The sequence below is a fragment of the Tupaia chinensis genome, unplaced genomic scaffold (genome assembly GCF_000334495.1).
Source record: "Tupaia chinensis unplaced genomic scaffold, TupChi_1.0 Scaffold000685_1, whole genome shotgun sequence".
In the NCBI taxonomy this organism is placed as follows: Eukaryota; Metazoa; Chordata; class Mammalia; order Scandentia; family Tupaiidae; genus Tupaia; species Tupaia belangeri.
In genome coordinates this window covers 2,093,746-2,118,848 of record NW_006160208.1, presented here as the reverse complement: position 1 = coordinate 2,118,848, position 25,103 = coordinate 2,093,746, and the positions used below count along the sequence as shown (strand labels likewise).

Sequence of the window (25,103 nt, the reverse complement as noted above, 5' to 3'; positions counted from 1 at the left end):
CAAAAGAGCGCTTGCGGAATACCCACCAAATATCAATTCTATGACGTTTAGAAACATACATTAATTAATACACTGTTTAGGGATACATCAAGGTAGAAAAGTACAGAAATGATAATTTTTTTTTAGAGAAGGAAGAGGATGCTATTCAGAGGGGTGCCCAAAAGTCATGTATAAAGCTTTACGTCTGATCTACTGAGGGTTACATGGTGCTTGTCCTTATGTGGTAGTCTTCTGTGTGTATGAAATGCTGTTTTTATTGCTCCTCCCCTTTCCCCGCCCCCGAGGGGCGGGCCTACGCGTCCCAGCGCTTTGGAGCGCTGCTAAACTAGCGGCGTGGATGGGAGACAAAGCCCGGAAAATTTTGAACGCATCATGGACTGTCAGCAACTAACTGCGAGGCATAGACTCCAGCTCCGTATGGCATAATACCAGTCCGGGTTTTCCCACACGCTCCAGACTCGGGAGGAGCCTTGAGCCCTCGCAGACTGCAGGCCCCTAGGGGCTGGGCGCGCGCGCGGAGTCGGTGTTGATTGGCTGCTCCGAGCGGCGCAGGGTTTGGCGGGAACTTCGTGGCTCCGCGGGCGTGGAGAGCGGTCGGATGGCCCCGTCGCGGCGGGTGCGGCCCCCCAGGGCTGCGCGGTAAGTGCTGCGCCCTCCGAGCGCGGGCCGGAGACCGGCTTTTCTTCCTCCTCGCCTGCCGCGGTTTGTGTCTCTCGGAGCTGCTGGTGCAGCCGCTTGTGATTTGCTTCCCCGTAGACGCCTGGTTCTAACCGCTCAGCGCCTTGGTTTCCAAGGCAGGCGCGAGTAGTTTGAAACGCCGTCCTTCCGGACCTGCTGAGCGCCGTCACTTGGCCTGAAGATTGGTTTTGGCTAGCAGGGAGCCGGGGCGGGTCTGCATTCCTCGAGACCTGTTTCAGTAATTACAAACCACATACCTTGAGGCTGAACCTAATCGCTGGCTGATTGGCTCAGATGCCGCTTGTTATTCTTAAGTAGGGTAGGACAAGCGACATCTTCCCTTGAAGGGGCAGGCATTTCAATCCAGGCTGCAAAACTGCGCCCTAAGAGGCTTCATAGATTGCTTGGCTCATAGCCCGCTAGCAGTCGGCAGAGAGTCTTCATCTATCTGGATCGGGCTTGGCTTGCTGCAGACTAGACCTCCGCCAGGAGCTCTGCGGAGGGGGGCGTTCCTCCCAGCTGAGGAAGACTGCTTGGAGGAGGTGGTTTGAGGATGGAGGTTAGGGTGGAAGACCTGGGGCTGGACTCCGAAGGAGACAGGAAACAAGCTAGATTTCTGTGACCAGTGGGGAAGAACTGACTCCCATAGTGGAGAGGTGGATTAGAATATAGTACCCTTGCTGGTTAGCTGAAAAGAATTAAACTTTGGGAACCAGCAGTTAGCGTAATGGCTATGTCGCTGAACTCCCACGTAGTCGACCGCGGTTCGCGTCCCGGACCCGGTGGCTTAAAACTCACGCCGGGCATGTGTGCATGCGTGCCCAAGATCCCAAGAGGAGAAGGGATTGCAGCGTGACCATCCCCCCTGGGGGGTGATTTCTCGCTTTCTGTCTCTCTGTCTCCTCTGTCTGTCTGGCGAGCGCACACGCCCTATAGCAAAAACCTCTCCAAAAAAAAAAAAATTAAAAAAAAAAAAAAAGACATGAGCCTGCTGAAACAGTTTAGGCTAAGGAGTTTATGTGACCTGGTTTCTAGTCCTATTTGTTTTACTTTCTCATGTGACTATTGATAAGTCACTTTTGAACCCTGCAAACATAATCTTGTAAAATTGCCGTAAGACTTACTTGTTCCTCCCTAGATTTTGAGAATCCAATAAAGACTGGGAATTAGAAATGCAACTCTCAGACCCTGTCTTAGACTTACTGAATTAAATCACAAATAGTTCACTCTAGCACACTCAAACACACACACTTAATATAAGGTACATACATCCAGTGCAATCTTATCTATTCTGTATCTCCTTTTTCTAAAATGCTGGAGATGAAGAAACCTTAAAGGATATCATAGGGCAGTTGATGAAACTTTATTGTAGGCTGTAGATTAGATAATTATATGTGTTAGATTTCTTGGCTTAAAAAGTTACAATGTGACTATGCGGGATAACGTCCTCTTTCTTAGGAAAGAGGTACTGAAGTTCTTAGGGTTAGGTGTAGAATGTCTCCAATTTACCTTAGACATAGAACACACAAAGCGAGGCCAGCAGGTGGCGTGATAGTTAAGGCCCTGGACTCTCACAGGGCTGACATAAAGAGTCCTGGGGGGCGTAGTAGTTAAGGAGTTGGACTCCCACATCGTCTACCACGGTTTAGGTGTGGGACCAGAGGCTTGAAATTTATTCCCGGCGCCTAGCATGTGTGCCCAAAGTCCCAGGATGAGAAAATGGAGGAGAGAGGATTGCTGTGTGGCCATACCCCTATGGAGTGATTTCTTGCTTTCTGTCTCGGGCAAGCACACGTGCCCTACAGTAAAAATCTCAAAAACAAGCCCTGGTGGCTTGAAATTCATACCTGTGTGTGTACATGCATGCCCAAATTCCTAAGATGAGAATCTGTGAAGGGTGATTTTTCATTTCCTCTCTTTATCTCTGAGGAGCAGTCAGACCACTATGCCTTATGGCAAAACCCTTAAACGCACACGCACACACACAAAGTAAATGAGACAAAATGTAAACAATTGATGAACTTGATGAAGAGTGGACAGAAGACCCTTGTACTAGGTTTTGAAATTAGGTAAAAGGTTGCTCAAAAAATATTGGTTCAGGGGCCAGCTAATGGTGTGGTGGTTAATGCTGCTGGATCCCACACGGCCGACTTCACAGTTGAGTCCTGCACTGGCGACTTGAGAGACACCCTGGGGGCATGTGCACCCGAGCCCAAGATGCTGAGAGGAGAATGGAGGATGCATCTTGACCATCCTCCCTAGGCGGAGATTTCTCACTTTCTCTTTCTTTATCAGGCAAGCATATGCACCCTATAATAAAACTAAACTAAAATAAAACCTCTTTAAAACAATATTGGTTCAGGCATCAAACTGATTTCATTCTGCACAAATATATATTTGAAAATAGTGCTACAATCTGCATAACATGTTTTAAACTCCGGGACCATGTGTAGTGAAATAACCAGAATATCCCCAGAATCCTTATATAATGCCTGGTGTGTGGAAGATACTATATATTCACTGACAGCATTATTATTAATATAATGCCATATTTTTTCTTTTTTAGATTTTGCCATAGGGCACTGTGCTCCTCAGAGAGAGGAGAAGTGAGAAATCACCCACAGGAGATGGCCATGCCACAGTTCCTTCTCTTGGGATTTTGGTCACATACACAGGTGCCCAGTGTGTGTGTTTTCTTTTTTCTTTTTTTTTTTAAATATTTTATTTAACTTAATTTATTATTATTATTTTTAATTTGACCAGAAAAGGACAGAGTGAGTGAGTGAGTGAATGAAAGAGAGAAAGTGAGAAAGCAAGCCACCAGGTCCAGGACTCAAACCATGGCCAACCATGTGGGAGTCCAGCACCCTTAACCACCACACCACCTGCCAGCCCCTAGCCAGTGTGTTTTAGACCCCAGATCTGGGACTAAAACCCTGGGGTCTGCCATGTGGAATTCACTGTTTTAACCACTATGCCACTTCCTGGCCTTGATAATATATTTTTTTCTACCAATATTATTTCCAGTTTGTTTGTTTGTTTTCCAGTCACCCTTGTTAACACTGTTTAAGCTTATTGAAGCAATGTAACTTTTCGTTTTTATTCTAATGCCCAATGGAAGCAGTGTGAAGAGGGGAAAGAGAGGAGGCCCTGGATTTGAACTACTGTGGATTTTAATGGAGGGTGTTCTCCTTCCAAGCTTTGTGTTGCTTTGGGCAAGTATGAATCTGTCATGAAATTTACTTCTGTCCTTCAGGACTCTTAAAATTAAATGAGAAAATGGATGTCCAAGAGCCAGTCACAGGATGGAGCAGGTGTCGGTGCTGCTTTATAAATGTTAGTGCATTTCCCCTTTAGTGGTTTCTGCAGAGACAGTCATTGTTACTGAGTGGGACTTCAGGAACCAGGGTAACAGCCGCATTAGGAGTTTTCCATGACCCTGTGGGGACAGAATTTTATATATTTTATGATTCGACCTGCAGAGTTTGTGGAGTACAGGTTCTACGTTCTAAAAGAAATTTGCCATAACTTAAATTTCATTGAATGCACACTATTAGTGCAACTAATGATATAATTTGGAAAGAAAATGTATGGAAAGTATCACAAATTATGGTGTTTTCCCCATTATTTTAAATAGTTTCTAATTCTTTTTGTATTTTTGTTTGCTTAATAGTGCAAGATCTTCAAAGAACACTTTAAGAAAAGCACATTCTGCGGAAGTTGTAAGTTATCATTATTTTAGTGTAAATTTCTTACAGTTGTGATTTAACATTTTCTGGGAACCTTAGAGTTTTGTAGATGTCACTTAGTAAGGTCGGTGTTTTGTTTTAAAGAATTATTTTATTCAACTTTATTTATTTATTTTTAATTTGACCAGAGAGTGACACAATAAGAAAGAGAGAGAGAGAAGGGAAGCGAGAGAGGAAGTGAGCCGCCAGATCTGGGACTCGAACTATGGTCAGCCATGTGGGAATAAAGCCCCTTTAACAACATACCACCTGCTAGCCCCAGTAAGGTCAGTGTTTTATTGTGTTCCTTTTTCTCCCACTTTCTTCAATATAATTGAGATAATTACCTTTCTTAACATTTGAAAACCTTTTTTTTCCTGGGCCTAGGTTGGTTTTCTTTTCATTTAGAAAACTGAGCTCATGCATATGACTTTCTGTATTCTGCTTCCTTTCACTTACAGCCATTTGTGTGTGTCATAGTTTTTAACAATTGTGTATGATTTCATGATATTCCACTTAGTCCACATTAATAGTTTTTTTTTTTGTTTTTTTTTTAGGATAGAGTCTTTGAGTAAATATATAAATGCTGAAAGCAAGTAGTACATTTCTTTACCATCTTTTGGCCAGAGGGTATTTGCTTACCAGAGAGGGAGAGAAAAAGCACCCACCTAATGGGGTGTGGTCATACCAAATCCTTTATCCTCCATTTCTCCAGCTAGTCAGGATTCAGGGCATGCACGTGTACATGCACCCAGCGTGATTTTCAAGCTGCTCGGACTGGGATTTGAACCATGCTGTTGATCATGTGGAATCCAGCTCCCTTAACCACCAGACCATGGGGCCAGCCCTTCTTACCACTCTTTTTTATTTGTTTAAAGAATTTTTTTTTTTAATTTTCATTTGTTGTTATTATTATTTTTAATTTGACCAGAGAGAGAGAGCAAGTAACCACCACGCCGCCTGCTGGCCCCTCTTGCCATCCTTGGTAGCTAATGCCAAATTCTTTTCCAGTGGTTGTTCAGTTAGAATGGAACGTCACATTAGCACCTCCTTTTCAGGTGGCCAGGCAGCTGAGAATGCTTTGTGTTCTCTATCTTGGCCCTGGTTTTCTCTTTCTTGAGGGTGGTCTCTCTCTAGCCTACTACCCTAGGCCCAGCTTCAGAGGCTGTCCCCTTTTCTCTCTGTGAAACCCTGGGATTCCTCTGCAGGCCTTTGCTCAGCAATCTGCTTCTACCCAACCTTGGCCAGTGTGTTCTTTGGATGAGTTTTTCTCAGCTCTCCTGTGCTTCCCAGCCCTGGGCAGCTGAAGTCCAGGCACCGTGGAGAGATTTCTCTCAACTCCTCCACTGCGTTTCCCCAGCCTGCCTTCGCTGAAAGTCCAGAGTACCTACAATGGATTTCTTTTTCTTGTATTTCCAGAGTGTGTTTAGGCCTGCCAGAGACAGAAAGAGAGAAAGCACTTCCTGTGGGACATGGTCATGATACAGTCTCTTTTCCATCTCTCCGTCTTGTTGGGATTTGGGGAATGTGCACACACGTGCTTTCAAACTGGTAGGGCTGGGCTTTGAACCGCATAGTCAGTCATGTGGGATCCAGAGCCCCCAACCACCAGGCTATGGGCCAACCCTGGAATAGATTCCTTCCACTTTTTTGTCCACATACCTCTGCATGGCAGCTGCCTTACCTATAGTTGCACCCCTTTTGTCTTAGCATCTTCAGATGTGCCAGCTCTTTTCTTTCCACCCCCAAACACTCCATGAATGATTCTTTCAGTGAGGGGTAACGTTTTTGTTTCATTTACCACTTTCATTCTATTTACTATATATCTTCCCAGAATTTTCTTATTTTCTTAACCATTTAGTATCCTTCCCCATTTTCTAGAGCTACTGTGGAAATATTTCTCATGCTATATATGTTTTGCTCTTTGTTAGGATTTGAAGTAGCAAAGTTCCTAGATTTATCAGTGTATTGTACCGTAAGTCCTAGTGTCTCTCCTTTAGTCAGGAGTTTTTACCCCTACGTACCCTCAAAATTTTTCTGAACTTTCAGGTATGTGGACATATTTCTAGGGAGAGGGTTCATAGATCAGGGATGTAGGCAGACTATGGCCTGCAGTGCGGATCTAGCCTGCCACCTGTTTTTGTACTGCCCTGTGAACTAATCATTGTTTTTGCATTTTGTTTTTCTTTCTTGAGAGAGAAACAACCCCAACAGGGACTTCACATCATGGTCCACCCCAGTCTCATCCACCCAGGATCACAGGCATGTGTGTGCGCCCGTGCATACAAAGAGACCTCAGCACAAACCCAGGACTTTGCCGTGTGGCACTAGGATTATGGAGTGCTGTGTTACCATGCAGCTAGCCTGTTTTTACAGTAGCATGACATATGAAAATGACACAAAATTCATATTTTAGTTTCTATAAATAGAGTTTTATTGTAACACACCCATCCTCATTTTGTTCTGCCTTCTCTCTGTCTTTCACACTGCCGTAGCTGAGTTGAATAATTGCATCAGAAACCTTATGTGTAGCCTACAGAGCTGGTACTTTATGGTTAAAGTTTGTCAACCCCTGCTTTAGATCATCAAAAGCCTATGTCCCTCAAGAAAGTGTTACATTTTGCTACTTTGAGCAACAAGGATAGCAAGAGTATCCTTGCTGAATAAATCAACTTTGTAGTGTTCTTTCTTTGTTAGAACCAGTTCAGTGACTTTGACTTTGTTCATTTTTAGAAAGCTGATCAGAAGCGCAAGCCTACCGATGTGTTTGATTTTCCTGATAATTCCGATATCTCAAGCATTGGGCTGAATGAAAATGACAAATATACAGAACCTTATGAAACCTTTGGTTGGTATTTTAAAATCTTTTTTTATTTTAATAATTATTTAATTTTATTTATTGTTACAATTTCTTAATTTGACCAGAGAGAGACAGAGAAAGAGGATAAGTGAGAAAACAAGCTGCCAGGTCTTAGACTCATACCGTGATTGGCCATGGAGTCCGGGGTGCCATGGAGATATTTCTCTGAACTCCTTAGCTGTGTTCCTAGCCTGCCTTAGCTGAAAGTCCACAGTGCCTACCATGGATTTCTTTTTCTTTTTAAGGAGTTAGCATCTTAACCACCACACCACTTGCTGACCCTGATATTTTAAACTCTCTAGCCTAGCATGAATTTAAAACAATGTCAGGTGGCTAGAATTAACAAAAATATAAAAGTATCTTCAAATATAAAAATCAGTTGTCTACATATAAATATGTTCTGGGAGTACTTAAAAATTTCAATGAATTTTTCTCACTTCTGAGTATATTGAAACTAAGAATGTTATCAAAGTAGAACCCTCCTACTAGCAAATGTTAACAATCTAGTCCTATTAGGACACGTACTGTTATACTCTGTAACAAGAGGAATGTAAAATACACTTCTCTCCATACTTCCCTTTGATAGAGCCATACTTTCATTTGGTAGCGTCATTAATTTAGGGAAGGTCATTAGAGAGTATGGATAATTTTCCACTCTCTCAAATTCACTGAAGCAGGGGTTGCTTCGAGAAAGTATCACCTGGGCTCCTTGGGGTGTCAGATGAACGGGGCGGTGCTGGCTGACAAGGAGTATATGAATGGTCCAAATTATGTGTCACTGAGCTCTCTAGAGATCAGAAAATGATACAGGGCCCAGCCTCTGAAGCATCATCACTCACCAGAGCTGGAAGCCATGTGCCTGCTGCAGTGTGAGTCCCCTCCCCAGTTAGCCTGACAATATGCTGGGCACCTGCATATGTGCTCAGAATCCTGGGCTGGAGGACTTGAGAGAGGGGACAGTGGTATAACTGAGTCCTGTGGAAAGCACCTCTCCTTACTGCTATCCTTCTCGTGCATGTAGTTTGTCATGAATGGAAAAAAAAGTGAAAAAAAAAAAATCAAGTGCCCCCACATTTACATAGCAGCAATCAGGCATTTTTGCTGAAATAAATTGTGCTTTTTTATTTAAAAAAAAAAAAAAAAAAAAGAGAGAGAGAGAGAGGTTTTTGCTATAGGGCGCATGCGCTTGCCAGAAAGAGAGACAGAAAGCAAGAAATCACCCCCCTGGGGGGATGGCCACGCCACAGTCCCTTCTCCTCCATTCTCCTCTCAGGATTTTCGGCACACATGCACACGCGCCTGGCATGAGTTTAAGCCACCGGGTCAAGGACTCGAACCACCGTTGACTACATGGGAGTCCAGCCACATAGCCATTACATCAATTGCAGGTACCCTGAAATAAGTTTTAAGAGAATTTCAAAAATCTATATTCTCCCTTTCTCACCCCCCCCACCCCCAGTAATTAAAACTAACAAACAAACATCAGAAAAACAGTTGGGAAGTGGCTGTGTAATTCTGATTTGGTTAGCCATTTAAACAAAGATTGTTTTGTACTCCATTGTAACAAACAAACTTAAATACTACCCAAACAGCCAGACTTCTAAAGTTGTGCTTTTTTGTCTTTCGTAGATCCTCCTTTATATAGCACTGTTATATATGCTGATGAAGAAGAACTCCGCAAACACTGCAGATCATCTATTCCTTCAACACCTCAAGGAAAAGAAACACAAAGAAGGTACGATTATACTTCCAGCAGTTGTTTACTCATGATTAATGGGATTTCTGAGAAACTCTCTATGGTAGAAGATAAAACTAATGCCTTTTAGGATATTTTGAGTCAACTTGTATTTCCTTGAGTGAACTAGGACCTGAAAACTAAAATTTTCTATAGTTGATGTTACTTATAATAATTATAATAATTCATTATAATAATATAAAACATCTTATTGTCTGAGAAAACATGACTGCAAAGGTGGTATAGCTTTAGGTAAAATAAGTAGGGCTGAGGCAGAAAGACCACCTCAGACCTCTTGCTGCCGTCTGACTGCCCCAGGTGTGTCCTGGACCAGCCCCTCCCACATCCCTTCACTGCCATTGATCCCTTGAGCCTGCACCACAGAACATGGAACAGCAGCAGGGAGGCTGGCCTTTTGCCCACCCAGGAATATTTTGACATTTCATAGTTTACTAAACCATGCAGCACTCTAACGCAACTCTTAGTCAAGAATCAAGAGTCAACAATCAAGAAAATGGTTAAGAAATGGCAGGGACAAGTCCACAAATATCGGTAATAACATTGAATGTTAATAGGTTAAATTTTCTTTTCTCGTTTTTTAATTTAATTTATTATCATAATCTTGTTTATATTACATTGAATCACATATAACTTTACAGCGTATTACATTTCTTTTTTCCAGAAGTAATACCATGCATATCAGTCAATACAAAGACATTAAAATCCCCATCATCATCATCAAATAGCTTTTTATTATTATTTTTTCCAGATTATTATTATTATTCCAGTTATTATTTCTAAACATTCAATCACTGTTTATCATTTTGCTTGTAAGAAGACTTTACCCAACATGAAATACTTCTCAGACCAGCCTAGTTGAGAATATTATACATGTCATCATTAACTGGTAATAAACCATTTCTGTGTCCCACTGTTGGATTAAATTTTCCAATCAAAAGACATAGACTGGTTGAATGGATAAATAAACAAACCTTCTATTTACTGCCTACAAGAAAGGCACCCCATGGATAAAGACAAACATAGACTAAAAGTGAAGGACTGGAAAAAGATCATTCATGCAAACAAATAAAAGAAAGACTGGGTTCACGGTACTGATATCAGACAAAACAGGCTTTAAGACAAAAACTATAAGAAGAGACAAAGGACATATAGTTCTAAAAGGGTTAATTCACCAAGAAGATGTAATACTTACAAATACCTGTGCATCCAAGCCAGGGGCACTCAAATACATGAAAGAAAGACTGCTAGATCCAAATACCCACTGGGGATCTCAATACTCACTGTCTCCTTTGAACAGATTATCTAGACAAAAAGAGATACAGGATCTTAATGACACCATAAATGAAATGAATTTAACAGACATCTATAGAACTTTGCACCCAACAACCACAAAATACACATTTTTATCACCCTCACATGAAGCCTTTTTGAAGATTGACCACATAATAGGGCACATAAGCCTTTACAAATTCAAAGGCATAGAAACTATGTACAGCAGTTTTTCTAACCATGATGGAATTAAACTTGAGGAAAAGACCTAGAAAATAACACAAACGTGTGGAAACTAAACAACCTGTCCCTGAATGACTTCACAACCATTGAAGAAATTAAAACTCAGAAGATTCATTGAAAACAAAGCTAATGAGTACACAGTTTCCATAACCTATGAAACACAGCTAAAGCAGTCCTAAGAGGGAAAGTCATAGCAATTAGTATGCATAAGAAAAATATGAAAAGGTGGCAAATAGACAAGCTAACAACACACCTCGGGGAACTAGAAAAACAACAAAACCCCCAAATAATGCCAGGAGAGAAGAAATGATAAAGATTCAAGCAGAAATAAAAGAAATGGAGACTAAAGTAACTGTCTAGATAATAAATGAAACCAAAATGAGGTTCTTTTAGAAGACAGACAAAATTGACACACTGATAGCTAGACTAATTAAGAAGAGAGAATGGAACCAGATAAATCAACTTTGCAGTGAAATACTCAATATTATAACAGATATAACAGAAATACAAAAGATCAGTAGAGAATACTCTGAGCAACTATTCCCCAACGAACAAGAAAACCTGGATGAGATAGACAGATTTCTGGACACATATCAATTACTGAGATTGAATCAGGAAGACAGTCTGACTAGATCAATAAAAATCAATGAAATTAAATCATTAATAAATAACCTATCAACAAAGAAAAGCCAAGGACCCGATGACTTCACTTTTTAAACAAGAGCTAACCCCCATCCTACTCAAACTATTTCTTAATATCCAAAAGGAAGGAACCCTCCGAAATCCATTTTATAAAGCCTCCATCACCCTCATTCTCCAAACAGACAAGGACATAACAAAGAAAACTACATTCATCTTGATGAATATAGATGTAAGAATTTTCAAGATACTAGCAAATCTTATCCAACAACACATTAAAATGATTATACATTACAACTAGGTAGGCTTTGCTCCAGGGATACAAGGGCAGTTCAACATATGCAAAACCATAAATGTAATACACCATATTAACAGAAAGAAATATAAAAGCCATAAAATCATATCAATTGATGTAAAAACAGCATTCGATAAAATACATGTCTTCATGATTAAGACTCTTAGCAAAATTGGCATAGAAGAGGTATTTCTCAACACAACAAAAGCCATACATGAAAAACCCATAATTAACATCATACAGAATAGAGAAAAGCTGAAGGCTTTTCCTCTGAGAACTGGAACAAGACAAGGCTGCCCACTTTCTCCACTCCTTTTCAATATAGTACTAGAAATCCTAGTCAATATAATCAAACAAGAGAATAAAATAAAGGCATTCAAACAGGGAAAGAAGTGAAATTATCTCTATCTGCAGGTGACATGATTATATACACAGAAAATTCAAAAGAACCCACAAAAAAACCCTCCTGAAAGTAATAAATGAATATAGTGGGAGGATACAAAATCAACATACAAAAATCTATAGCTTTTTTATACATGGAGAGGGAGAAGACTGAGGACTGAGGGAGAACTGAAGGAAGCAATCCCATTTACTATAGCCAAAAAAGTATAAGATACCTAGGAGGGACCAGGAGTTGACGTAATGGCTAGGATGCTGGACTCTCAAAGTCCCAGACCTGGTGGCTTAAACTCATTCCAGGCATGTGTACATGCGTGCCCAAGATCCTGAGAGGAGAATGGAGGAGAAATGATTGAGGCATGACCATCCCCCTGAGGGGGTGATTTCTTGCTTTCTGTTTTTCTGGTGAGTGCACGTGCCCTATAGCAAAAGCCTCTCAAAAAAAAAAAAAAGATTCCTAGAAATAAACCTAACCAAAGAAGTCAAAGACCTCTACAAGGAAAACTGAAAAACTTGATCTGGAAATAATACAACCGTATATGATATCTTGAAGCGAATCAATCCCATCAAGCTCTTGAAACATTTATACATGGGAAACTTAAATGTTAACTCTTTATTAATGTTATTTTTTTCAACAAATTTTATTAGACAGAGACTAAGTACCAAGCACTATGTGGATGATGCATTTATAATACCATAGTGGTTAAGGGAGACAGATCCCACAATGCAAACTGCAGTTCAAATCCCAGGTCTGGCAGCTTGAAAATTACTCCAGGTACATGTACGTGTGTGCCCCAAATCCCAACAGGATGGAGAAGAAATTGCAGCCTGAACACACCCTATTTGTGGGAGAGAGCTCTCTGCCTCTCCCTTCCTCTGTCTCTCTGTCTCTGGCAAGTGTACTCTGGCAATTAAGAAAAAAATAGATTGGTGGGAAGTCGAGTGAGGAACATTCTATGTAGGTGAATAGCATGTGCAAAAGCCCTGTGGTGGGAAGAAGATTGATGAGTAGAGACTGAAAATGAGAGGAGAGGGAGAGGGGTAATTCTGACAGGGTCTCACCATCTTGCCATCTTCTCATCCCAGTCCCCTAGTTAATTAGGACCACAGGCTCACATAGCTTAGATTGTTTAGATTAGGCCTCCCAAAGGCTCCAGCCACCTCTCAGCAAGGCTCTCTCATTGGCGTCACTGTGCCTGGGCCCCTCTGTGCCTTTACATTAACTTTTCCTTCTATTTTAAATATCCTTTCATCCTTGTTTTCCTGGAAAAGCATTTTCAAAAATCAGCTCAGGTGGGACCAGCAGTTAGCATAATGGCTATGTCGCTGGACTCCCATGTAGCAACTGCGGTTCGTGTCCCAGACCCGGTGGCTTAAAACTCACGCCAGGCGCGTGTGCGTGTGTGCCCAAGATCCCGAGAGGAGAATGGAGGAGAAGGGATTGTGGCGTGGCCATCCCCCCTAGGGTGTGATTTCTCGCTTTCTGTCTCTCTGTCTCTCTCTGTCTGTCTGGTGAGCACACGTGCCCTATAGCAAAAACCTCTAAAAACAAAAATCAGCTCAGGTGTTGTCATGATGCCTTTCATAATCCTCCCAGCCCTGTATCCATTTCTGGCAGATGCTTGCAAGGTCAGCCTTCTGCACTGTCCTTGTCCTTCCTACTAGATGATGAACCCTGTAAAGGAAGAGCCTCTCATTCGTAAATACACACGCACACACACATATACACATATACACACGTATGTGTGTATATGTGTGTGTGTGTTTTGAATTTATATATATGTATGTATATATATATTTATATATATATAATTTTTTGAGGTCTTTGCCATAGGGCATATGCACTCACTGGAGAGACAGAGAGATACAGTGAGGGGAAAGTGAGAAATCAACCCCCCTGGAATTTTGGGAGGAGACACATGAACACATGCACATTTGTCTAACATGAGTTTCTAGCCACCGGATCTGGGACTTGAACCACAGTCAGCCATATGGGAGTCCAGCATCGTACCCACTATGCCACCTACTGGCCCACACCTCTCACTTTTAAAGTAATTTCCATTCACCACACTTCACATTTTGAGGTGGGTGTTAAATAATGTTTGTCGTATTGAATTGAATGAAGAGATGACAACCTTCTCATCTCCCATCAGAAGTTGGAGTTATCTTTTTCTCTTCAAAGGACAAAAGTGTGTATTCCCTTCTATGTCACCTAATGATGAGCCTACCCATGAGCTTTTAGTGTAAGTGATGGCCGGTGGCCTGGGACTGGAAACCTGGAGGAGGGTGCAGTTCTCAGACACGACCACAAGGGGCAGCAGTGATGGGACACTGTTAACTTGCCTGCCAGGGGTAAACTCATGGGCCTGGGTATGGGGAGGGGTGGGAGAGGGCCTGTAAATCTGGGAAGGTACCAGGCTTGATACTGTCACAACCAAGGTATCTCCTCATTCCATGGAGTCTTTTTTCATGTTGGATGAATAACTCAGAGGAGACGTGAATAAAAGTGGAGTTATGTGCAAGATATTGATGGCTTGTTTTTGGTATAGTTTGGACACTTTGGAAAGTGAAGCAAGTGGAAGCCAATCTGTGAAAATCGGTGTGAAAAAGGTATGTAGGTGTGTTCTCTTTTATCTTACTGCCTTTTCATGTGATGTAGATTGGATGCAAATAGAGAAAATGTTCTGTAAAATATTTCCTTTCCTGTTTAGATTGGATGCAAATAGAGAATATGCTATCTGGCAACATTATAGAGAAAATACTTTTAGAAGATACATTTATAATTAACAAAACTTTTTATATCCAAAGTATTTTTCATTAAAGAGGCCTCAGATTTCTGGGTACCTTGTCAATTTTCACAGCATGCAGTTTTCATAGTATTGCCTTTAGGCTGTGACTTACAAAGGCAGAGTGAGCTGTCCAGAGTGTTTATTGGGGCTCCTTTATCTGAGTTTGTTCCTGCCCACGCATCATGTTGCCATCTTCCTATTATGTTCAGTTGTAAAGTTCAGAAATGAGCAGGGGGGACTTTCCAGTATCCTACTATTACAAGAAGAATTTTAAGTATTTGTATTTTTTTTTCTGAAATAATGAGGCTGGTTTCTTCTCATAGCCAGGAAGAAAACTAGAGTTCATTAGTAATGAATCTGAAAGCACTGAAGAAAGTGATATAAGAAGAAAAGTTAAATCAGCAGAAAAAATAAGTACACAGCATGAAACTATCACAACTACGGGATCTTCAGAACATTCAGAGAACTCAGCTGATTTGGCCACTGCTAAAGAGACAGGACCCCATGGTGCCCAGTCCTGTGTTGTCAGAGAGACTCGCACAACAGAAAGTCAACCGGTAAGAGTGTCTGCCATCCCCTTGGAGAAAAAATTTGCTGAAAGATGCTTGGGAGGGGCCAGCCCCAAAACAGCAGGTAAGCACTGTGGATTGGGAGCTGGATCCCACATGGTGGACCTTGGTTCAAATCCTGGTCTCAGTAGCTTGAAAAACATACTGGGCTTGTGGACATATGTGCCCCAAATCCTGACAGGATGGAGAAATGGAGGGGAAAGAAAAGAAAAAAGGAAAATGGAAGGAAAATAAAGCACCTTTTTCTCTTTCCTTCAGTTCTTAAACAATAAATTTTATATTTTTTATTATAAATATAATGTTTATCTTAGAAAATCTAGAAGTTACAGAAAGGAAGATAAAATCACCTTAACTCCATAACCCTCAAATAACCACCTTTTTTTTTTTAAAGAGTTATTTTATTTAACTTTATTTATTTTTTTTTTAATTTGACCAGAGATGGACAGAGCAATAGAGAGAAAGAGGGAGAGAGAGAAAGAGAGAGAGAGAGGGAAAGTGAGAAAGTAAAGCCGTCAGGCCTGGGACTTGAACCTCAGTCAGCCATGTGGGAGTCTAGTACCCTTAACCACCACGCCACCTACCAGCCCCAGTCACCATGTTTTTTGATCTGTGCTTTTTAGTCCTTTTACTGGGCATTTCTCAGCCTAGATGGGAATCATTTACTTGTCATTAAGTATTCCACTTTCTATTTTAATGAATGCATAGCATTCCACTCATAGATGGCCACGCCACAGAGTTTAGTTAATCTCTTACTAATAACTGCAATTTAAAACACTACCAAATTTTTTGTTCTTTTTTTTCTTTATTCTTGATGAAATATGTGTGTGTGTACATGAGACTGAGAGACAAATGAGTTACCCTCCACAGGGTCTGGTCATGCCACAATCCACTTTCTCTAGTTCTTCGGATCCACTGGATCATGAGCACTTGTGTACATGCCTGGTGTGTTTTCGGGCCAGCTGGGCCAGGGTTCAAACCATAGTTGCCCTGTTAGATCTGGCTTCACTTCAGTAGTGCATTATCGCTATGCCAACGAGCCAGCCCTGTGTTTTCATGGACTTCTTTGTAGCTAAACCTTTATGCGTACCCATGATCATTTTCTAAGGAAAAAAATGCTATACGATTTTTGGGTTGTGTTTGCTCTGTTCTAAGATTCTTGACACAATCTCTTTGTCCAAGTTCTTAATATGTCATTTTATTAATTAGTTTGGTATAATGTTTGGAATAAATTATTTTTTTATGTTTGAAAGTTTTTCTAAGTATAACATGTTCTTAATCCATTTTAACACTCCCCATCCACTAAACATACACACAGGTAACTGTAGTTTCTTAATATTTTTCCTGACTTTTGTTTTATACACATAAGGAAATATATTTTCTTATTTTTATTCCCCCCCTTTACTTTTTTTTTTTTCCACAAATAGAAGCATACATGTTGTTCTGCCTTATGTTGGTCCAAGTTGGGGATCATCCCACATGACTTAAATTTGTAGTTGTTGGGTTTAGTGGTCTATGTCAGTTGAGGTCAAGTTGATGGGTAATATATTCAGATATTATATCTCCTTACTGTTTTTCATTATCATTTTCTTTTGGTGAGGGAGGTGGGCTATTTCAGTTATATTAGAAAGGGTTTTCTTTTTTAACATCATGATTTTGTAGATTTTCTTTAGTTTTTAGTCTTGTGTTATAAATTCGGAAGCTGTATTTCCCCCCAAAGCTTTTTAAAAAATTACTACTAATATTTAACTGACAGATCATGATTGCATATATCTTATCAGGTACAATGTGATGATTTCATGTGCGTAGTGTGAAATAATTAGGCTAATGTAGCTATCACCTTATTTATCTTTTTCTGTGATGAGACATTTGAAATTTGAAATTCGCAGCCCTTTTGAAATATAAAACACGATAACATTAAATGTAGTCATCAGCCTGTACAATAGATCTCATGAACTTACTCCCCCTGTCTAACTGGAACTTCATACCGACATCTCCCCATACCCCAGCCCCAGGTAAGTGTCATTCTACTCTCTGCAGCTATGTTGTTTTCGTTCTTTGGTTGGTTTGTTGTTTATCCTCTGAGAGACAGAGACAGAGATCCAGATACAGGCTCCTGATGCTGCGATCGACCCCCACCTCAGCCAGCCTGGAGCATGGGCACATGTGCCTGGCATACTCCAGGAGGTCTCTGGATGCAAACCAGCAATGTGCCAATGCAGGACTGCCTCACAGGGCCCCTGTGTGCCTCTTAGCCACCGTCTGGCCCCTGAAGCTCTATTTTTAATTGCACACTCATTTAAGGTTGTTATGTCTACTTGGTGAACAGCATCTAATATTATTATGAAATGTACTTCTTCAAATACAGTTTTTCTGCCCCATCCTCTTCTTTTTCTTGAACTCTTCTGTTCTGATCTTGTAAAATACACATTTGGTCCTGTTCCCATTTATTGGCATTTCATTCCTAAAATCCTTAGACTCTCCATAGTGAATGTCTTTCTGTGTGCTGATTTGACTGATGGCTGGCAGTTCTTAGATGACTTCAGGATGAGTGCTGGTCACCAGAAAGACGTAGGTGGGATTAGAAGGTTAAAACTTTCAAGTTGGGGGTGGGTGTGGAAAGGGACTGAAGGTTAAGTTTATAAGTGGTTAATTATTGTAGGCAGTCACCATAAAAACCCAGAAGACAGGGTTCAGAGAGCTTTGGGAAAGGTGAACGTGTGAGGGATACTGGATGGTAGTTCCACCAGAAAGGACGTGAACACTACACACCCCTTCCCCTTCCTCTGCCCTGTGAGCTCTTCATCTGGTGCTCATTGGTGTCCTTTATAACGTCCTTCATAACACCCGGGATATGTTAGTGTTGTCCTGAGTTCAACCATGAACCACTCTAGCAAATGAATGGGATCTGAGGAGGGGTCATGGGAACACTGTTCATTGACTTACAGCTGGTCAGAAGCACAGGCAGAGGGGTATAAAATTGGCGTCCGAAGTGCAGGCGGTTTTGTGCAGCCACACTACTGTGGGGAACCACGATATGCCACCCCATTACTTCTCTGGCATATTTTTAGGTTGACTAAAAAAAAAAAAAAAATGTTTCATCAAATAAATTTAATTTAATAAATAAATTTACAGTTTACATTAGTAAAGCCACCTGTCCTAGCAGGCCTCCTGATACTACCCTCTTAACCTTTCTTGAAACTGGACGAAGGAAATTAGAGACTGTCAGCTGACCCAGAAAGACAAGACTCTTTGCACTTCCTGTCCCTCACTTTTTTGCTGTCGTTGTTGGCTTAACTCCATACCTCCTCCGTCCTGTCTTGAATCCCCACCTGGCAGCTTGAGAAACACGCCAGATGCGTGGACATGGCCAAAATCCTAAAGGAAGGGAGAAATGGAGGAGCAGGGATTGTGGCGTGATCGTCTCCCACGGGAGATGCTTTCTCACTTTCCCTGTCCGTTTCTCCCCTACCCTGCAGTGAGCACACATGCCCTCTGGCAAATTAAAGTAAACACACTTTGTTTTTTCCCTCTGTGCTTAGATACATTTTAAATTATTTGATCTAGTCTTCATTTAGATCCCTGAGACTCTCTGATAATTTTTTTCTAACCTCATTTCTCTCTAATCTGCAAATTAGGATGCATTTTTATTCCTCTGTGCCCTGTGGCAAATAACAGAAATGCCGGAGTCTGGGTAATTTCTGGAGGGTTACTCAGCTCTTGATCTGGAGGTCTGAGGTCCAGGGGCTACATCTGGTGAAGGCCTTTCACTGTAAGTATTGAGGCATCGCCGGGCATCACGACATGGTGGAGGGCAGGAGAGTACATAGCAGAGAGTGTATGTACCTGTGTGTCTTCTCCGCCTCTGTCCCTGTCCTTAGAAACTCACCAGCATTCAGGCGGAGGCCCCCTCCTGGTAACCTATGCAATCCCAGTTAGCTCTCAAAGGTGTCACCTCTTAATCCCACTTAATTAAGTTCCTCTTAGTGTTTTCACAGTGGCTCACCAAATTCAACACACAAAATTTGAGGGCACAGGGACTAGCAGTTGGTGTAATGGCTATGTCGCTGGACTCCCATGTAGTCAACTGTGGTTTGAGTCCCAGACCCGGTGGCTTAAACCACATCGGACGTGTGTGTGCGTGCATGCCCAAGATCCTGAGAGGAGAATGGAGGAGAAGGGATTGCGGCATGGCCATCCCCCCTGGGGGGTGATTTCTCGCTTTCTGTTTCTCTGTCCTCTGTCCCCTTCTGTCTTTCTGGTGAGTGCATGCACCCTACAGCAAAAATCACTAAAAAAAAAAAAATTTTTTTTGAGGGCACATATTCAAAACCACAGTATTCTGTTTCAGGTTCACTGGCCATTCTTTTATAATTCACAGTTAAATCTATAAGTAGTGGACTGAATGGTGCTTCCTGAAACATACCCTTGTCCTAATTCCAAACTATCCTGGGTTATATGGGTGGGCCATGAGTATCATAAGAGAGGCAGAGGGATAGACACAAGAGGAGAGGGCAATGTGAAGACAGAGGCAGAGACGGGCGTGATGTGGCTGCAAGGTTCAGAATGTCACAGCCACCAGAAGCTGGAAGAGACCCGACATGGGTTTTACCCCTAAGCCCTGGGAAGGAGTATTGCCCTGCTCTTATCTTGACTTTGACCCACTGACACTGACCTCAGACTTCTGGCCTTCAGAACTGTCAGAGAGTAAATTTCTGTTTGAAGCCACCAAATTCGTGGTAACTAATGCAGCCACGGAAAACAAATACACCACCCAGTGACCTTTTTTTTTTTTTTTTAAGTTATATGCTTTTTGGTTTTAGAATTTACATTTGTTTTTTTTTAAGTGCTTTCTATTTCTCTGATGAGATTCCCTATTTATTTAGTTATTAAGACCATCATTGCATTTAATCCTGTAGATACATTTATGATACCACCTTTGAAACCTTTGTTTTCTGAAGTCCATTATCTAGGCCTTCTCAAGGTCAGTTTCTGTTGAGTGTTTTTTATTCATGGATCACATTTTCTGGTGCACAAGAGGTCATGTGCACTTACTGGAGGAGAGAGAGAAAGCACCTCCCATGGGGATGGTCACACCATGGGCGCTTACCATTTCTCTCTTTGGGATTTTGGGCAAACAGACACATGTACCCTGTGTGTTTCTCAACTCGTAGGGTCCAGGACTTGAACCATGGGGGATCCAACCACCATGCCATTGACTGGCCCTTGTGCGACTTTTTTAATCTAGTACTTTTCATTTTTATAACAGACATTGTTGGTAAACTGAGACTGAATTATGTACTTGTGAATAACGTTGAGTCTTCTAGGAGGTAGCTTGATGACTGGCCACTCAACTTGAAGTTGGGTAAGCTTGGTTTTATCCTTGGTTGAGTCAGTTTGTGGAGAGTGAGTTTTCGAAGCCTCCTAAACTTAATGGGACTCGGTTTCTGTCTACGCTTTCAATTGCTGTTTAGCAAATTACCACAGACTTAGTGATTTAAAACAATATCCATCTGTTATCTCACCAGTTCTGGAGGTCAGCTAGATTCCTAGCTAAGTTCAGCTTAGCTGAACTCTGTCTCATAAGGCTGAAATCTAGGTGCTAGCCAGGACTGAAATCTGTCTCAGAGTCTTCATCTCACATCATTCAAATGTTGGCAGAATTCAGTTTTTTTGCAGTTGAGTATTGGGGTCGTTTTCTTTGGTTGTACACTAGCTGTCACCCTTTGCTCCTGTCATGTGGCCTCTCACAGTTACACCAGCCTGCATCACCAAAGCCAGCCAGAGAATCTCCAGTCTGCTAACGTGTAGTTGTATATGAAGTCATCTCATCCAGGGCAGAGGGCAGGGATTTATACAAGTCATCTTAGGATTCCGCTTACCACACCTCCAATCTGAGTCTTCCAGGTGGTCTAGGACACTATTCTAGGGCAGTGTTTCATCACTGTCCTTCCTAAGAAACCTTCATAGACATTTTTTCCTGAATCATTTGCTTTCCTCCTTAACAAACACATAATTAAAAATGTAAACTATGAGTATACTGTATATCTCTTTATCTACTGGGACCCTTTGCAGCTTACAACCATTGTAATATCTAAGTTTGTTTTATTTATTTGCTTGCTTGCTTGCTTGCTTGCATCCTCCGTAGAAGCCAGTTTTTGCCCTCCTGGGAACAGTGTCTCCGGGTCTGAGATACATGTGCTAGCATATGGTTCCTACTCCTACAAGTAGTAGAGCTTAGTAGTGGGGCTTTGCATTTTCCACATCTGATCTCCTGCACTGCTTGTCCTGTTACCTGTTAGGTTCTAGCTCCATGACAGCGGCTCTCTGGTGAATTTGATGTCTCACCTTGCTCACGGTACTCGGGCTTTAGGGGATACACCCTGTCTGCCTCAGGTTGCTGGAGCTCTCTTCTGAACAGCTTCTTCCAAGAGCTCCAGCTGTTCCCAGCTATGAACTCTCTCTTGCTGAGCAGGACTGCCATGCATTGCTCAGGCTTCAGCTTGTTGTGCCACTGCCTGGAAGCTTTCCCTGGGCCTAAGGGTGTTTATGGTGTCCTCCGTCTGAGTTTCCTTTTGCCACGGAACTCAGTCTTGTATTGTTTATTGTCCAATACCAGAATAAAGTTGTCATTGTCTCCTCCCATCTTGTGTGTGTGTGTGTGTTTGTTGTTTGTTTGTTTGTTTTTAATGGCAAAAGAGCTAGTTCAGAAGCTGTTCATAGCTGAGAGCAAAAAATTGACCCCCAAGGCAACAATTATATAAGTCAACTGAAATGTTTGTCTGCTTTTTTATTTTGTGACAGTTCTATTTAATTTTTTGCAGTGTTTCGTGTGTGTGTGTGTGTGTGTGTGTGTGTGTGTGTGTGTAGTTGTTGCTGGTGATGTGTACACTCACCAGAGAGATATAGGAAGAAAGAGAATGGGGAAAAAGCAACTGCCCCCCACAATGAGGGCTGGTTGCAATCCCTTCTCCATTTCTCCATCCTGTTGGGATTTGGGGGTGCAAGCACACACATGCACACACGCGCACACACATGCACACGTGCACGCACACACACACACCTGGCACGCTTTTCAAGCTGCTGAGGCTATTATTCGAACCATGTGGTCGGGTCTGTGGGATCTGCTTACCTTAACCACTAGGCCGTGGGGCAGGCCTTATTTCTTTATATTAATTTAGGTAATTTATATATAATCCAACCAACTACTATATTAACTTAAAACTCTCTTAAATGACAATTATAGCTAACATATTGATAGAAAACAATACTTAAGTAAGAATGTTTTTCTTTCTTTTTCCTTTATTGTAGAAAACTCAGAATAAAGGGAAGCTGTCCCGTGGCAAAAAGAAGAAATCAAGAAGTGAAGCCATAGACCCAGGTGCAGAATGGAGTTTCATACTTCATTATTCAATCAAGAATTTAACAAAAACCACAATTTTCTAAGAATATAAACTTGCCACTTTAGAAATTAAGAATGCATAACTTCATAGTTTTTTTTATGATATTTGTCATGAAACTATTCAACATATAACAAAAGTAAAAGAATTTTATGTTATATAGTTATATTCATCCAACCTAAATTTTATAGTTAACATCGTTTTAAGTTTGCTCATTTATTCCATGAGAAACAGAGAGAAAGAGAGAAGCACCCCCAACATGATCTTTTTTTTTTTTTTTTAACGTCTTTTTTTTACCATAGGGCACATGCTTGCCAGAGAGAGACAGTGAGAGCAAACGTGCACAATCACTCCCTATGGGGAATGGCCACGCCACAGTTCCTTGTCCTCCGTTCTCCTCCTGGGATTCTGAGTAGGCACACACACATGCCACAAGTGATTTTGAAGCCTCCAGGTCCAAGACTCAAAAGCAGTTGGCCATGTAGGAGTCCAGTGCCTTAACCATTGTGCCACCTGCTGTCCCCCCAACAGGGTCTTTATGCCACAGCCCACACACCTGGCGGCCCAGATGATGGGCACGTGTACCCAGCTGGTGTGTACGGGGAGGCCTCAGGACCTAACCCTGGGACCTTCCCATGAGGCACTAGCATTGCCGAGTATTGCATCAGCACTGTGCTACCAGCTGGCCCCACAATGAGCATTTCACTCTGGCTTTATCACCCAGTCTATCCGTCCATGAATACATTTAACATTTTTAATGCATTTTAAAATAAATTACATATGTACACTTCTGATAAACTTCAGTATGCACATGATTAACTAGAGTTTTTAGTTTTTTCTTTAATATGAAATGCCCTGATCTTAAGTGTGCTTAAGTGTGTAATCACTGAGTTTGGGGAAAACCAAACAACTATTTTACTCAACGTCTGTTCATGTATAAATGCTTACCAGTACTCCAGAAAGTTCCTCATGCCTCCTGCATGTCAATCCCCACCCCCATGTCTCCAGAGGAAATTGCTTTAGGAACTATTCTACCATAGATTAGTTGCCTATTCTAGAATCTCATATAAATGGAGTCATATAGAGTGTACTCTTTTTTTTTTTTTTTTTTTTTTTGAGAGGTTTTTGATATAGGGTACATGTGCTCACCAGAAAGACACAGACAGACAGAAAGCGAGAAATCACCCCCCGAGGGGATGGCCATGCTGCAGTCCCTTCTCCTCTCGGGATCTTGGGCACACACTCACACGCACCCGGTGTGAGGTTAAGCCACTAACCGCGGTCGACTACATGGGAGTCCAGTGACATGGCCATTACGCCAACTGCTGCTCCCTAAAGTGTACTCTTGTATAAGGCTTTCACTCAACAGAATTTTTTGAGATTCATCCATATTATTTTGTGTCATTTTTATTTCTGAGTAGTATTCCATTGTACAGCTACACCACAGTCTACCATACTTTTACTGATGAACAACTTAGGTATTTCCAGGTTTTGGCTATTATGAATAAAACTGCTATGAACATTTTTTTTTTTTTAAGAATTTTTGTTGTTGTAATTTTTTAAAAATTATTTCATTTCATTTATTTATTTCATTTTAATTTGACCAGAGAGAGACACAGTGAGAGAGAGAGAGGGAAAGTGAGAAAGCAAGCCGCTAGGTCCAGGACTCGAACTGCAGTCAGCCATGTGGGAGTCCAGTGCTCTTAACCACCACGCCATGTGCCAGTCCCTATGAATATTCTTACATACTTTTCTTGGTGAATATATATTTTCATTTCTCTTGGGAAGTGAAGTTGCTCTCTCCCTCTCTGGTCAAATAAAAATAAATAAGTAAATAAAGTTAAATAAAATAATTATTTTAAAAAAAAAAAAAAGACTTGTCTCAGCTTACACAGCTGTAAGTAGGTTTAGCTGGTGTTCCAGGTATCTATTAACATGTAACAAATTACCCCATGACTTATCATTTAAAACAGAAGTCTCAAAATTGTGATATGCAGTGTGGATGTGGCCCACTGTGGTTTTGAAAATAAGCTTTTATTAGAACACGGCCAGATTAATTTGTTTATGTCTTGCCTGCGGCTGCTCTCACATTACAATGGCAGAGTTGAGGAGTTGGCCCGCAAAGCCAATAATATTTACTGTCTGGCACTTTATAGACGTTTTTCAACCCCTGGTTTACAACCACCACCATTTTGTTGGCTCACAGTTTTGCTTTGAGCCATTCCGCCCACATGCCTATATTCAGCTGGGGGCTGGAATACAGTAGACGGTGGACGGCTCTGCTCAAGTGTTTGGTGCCTTGGTGCCCTTGCCTGTAACCTTAGCACATGACTGCTTTGGGCTTTTCTGTTATTCGACAGTCAGATTTTGACGTAATAGTTGACTTCCAATAGGGAGCATTTCAGGAAGTGAAATGAAACTATAGGTCTCTTAAAATCTGGCCTTGGACATGGGCCAATGTCATTCTTTCATGATGGAAGA

At 41.5% G+C, this 25,103-nt stretch overlaps 1 protein-coding gene across 2 annotated transcripts in view; it reads left to right on the top strand.

Moving 5' to 3' along the window:
- Positions 1-273: 273 nt before the first annotated feature.
- CENPU (centromere protein U) overlaps positions 274-25,103 on the top strand; it is a 46,761-nt gene continuing 21,931 nt past the window's right edge. Inside the window, exons 1-7 of one of the 2 annotated variants that reach the window (XM_006160440.3) lie at positions 274-639; positions 4,352-4,400; positions 7,140-7,254; positions 8,896-9,001; positions 14,417-14,477; positions 14,980-15,213; positions 22,534-22,603. In XM_006160440.3, coding sequence (XP_006160502.1) covers positions 599-639; positions 4,352-4,400; positions 7,140-7,254; positions 8,896-9,001; positions 14,417-14,477; positions 14,980-15,213; positions 22,534-22,603 — 676 coding nt within the window. In that variant the 5' untranslated portion in view covers positions 274-598. The remainder of the gene's footprint in view (positions 640-4,351; positions 4,401-7,139; positions 7,255-8,895; positions 9,002-14,416; positions 14,478-14,979; positions 15,214-22,533; positions 22,604-25,103) is intronic. The other variant, XM_006160439.3, reaches the window with a different exon arrangement.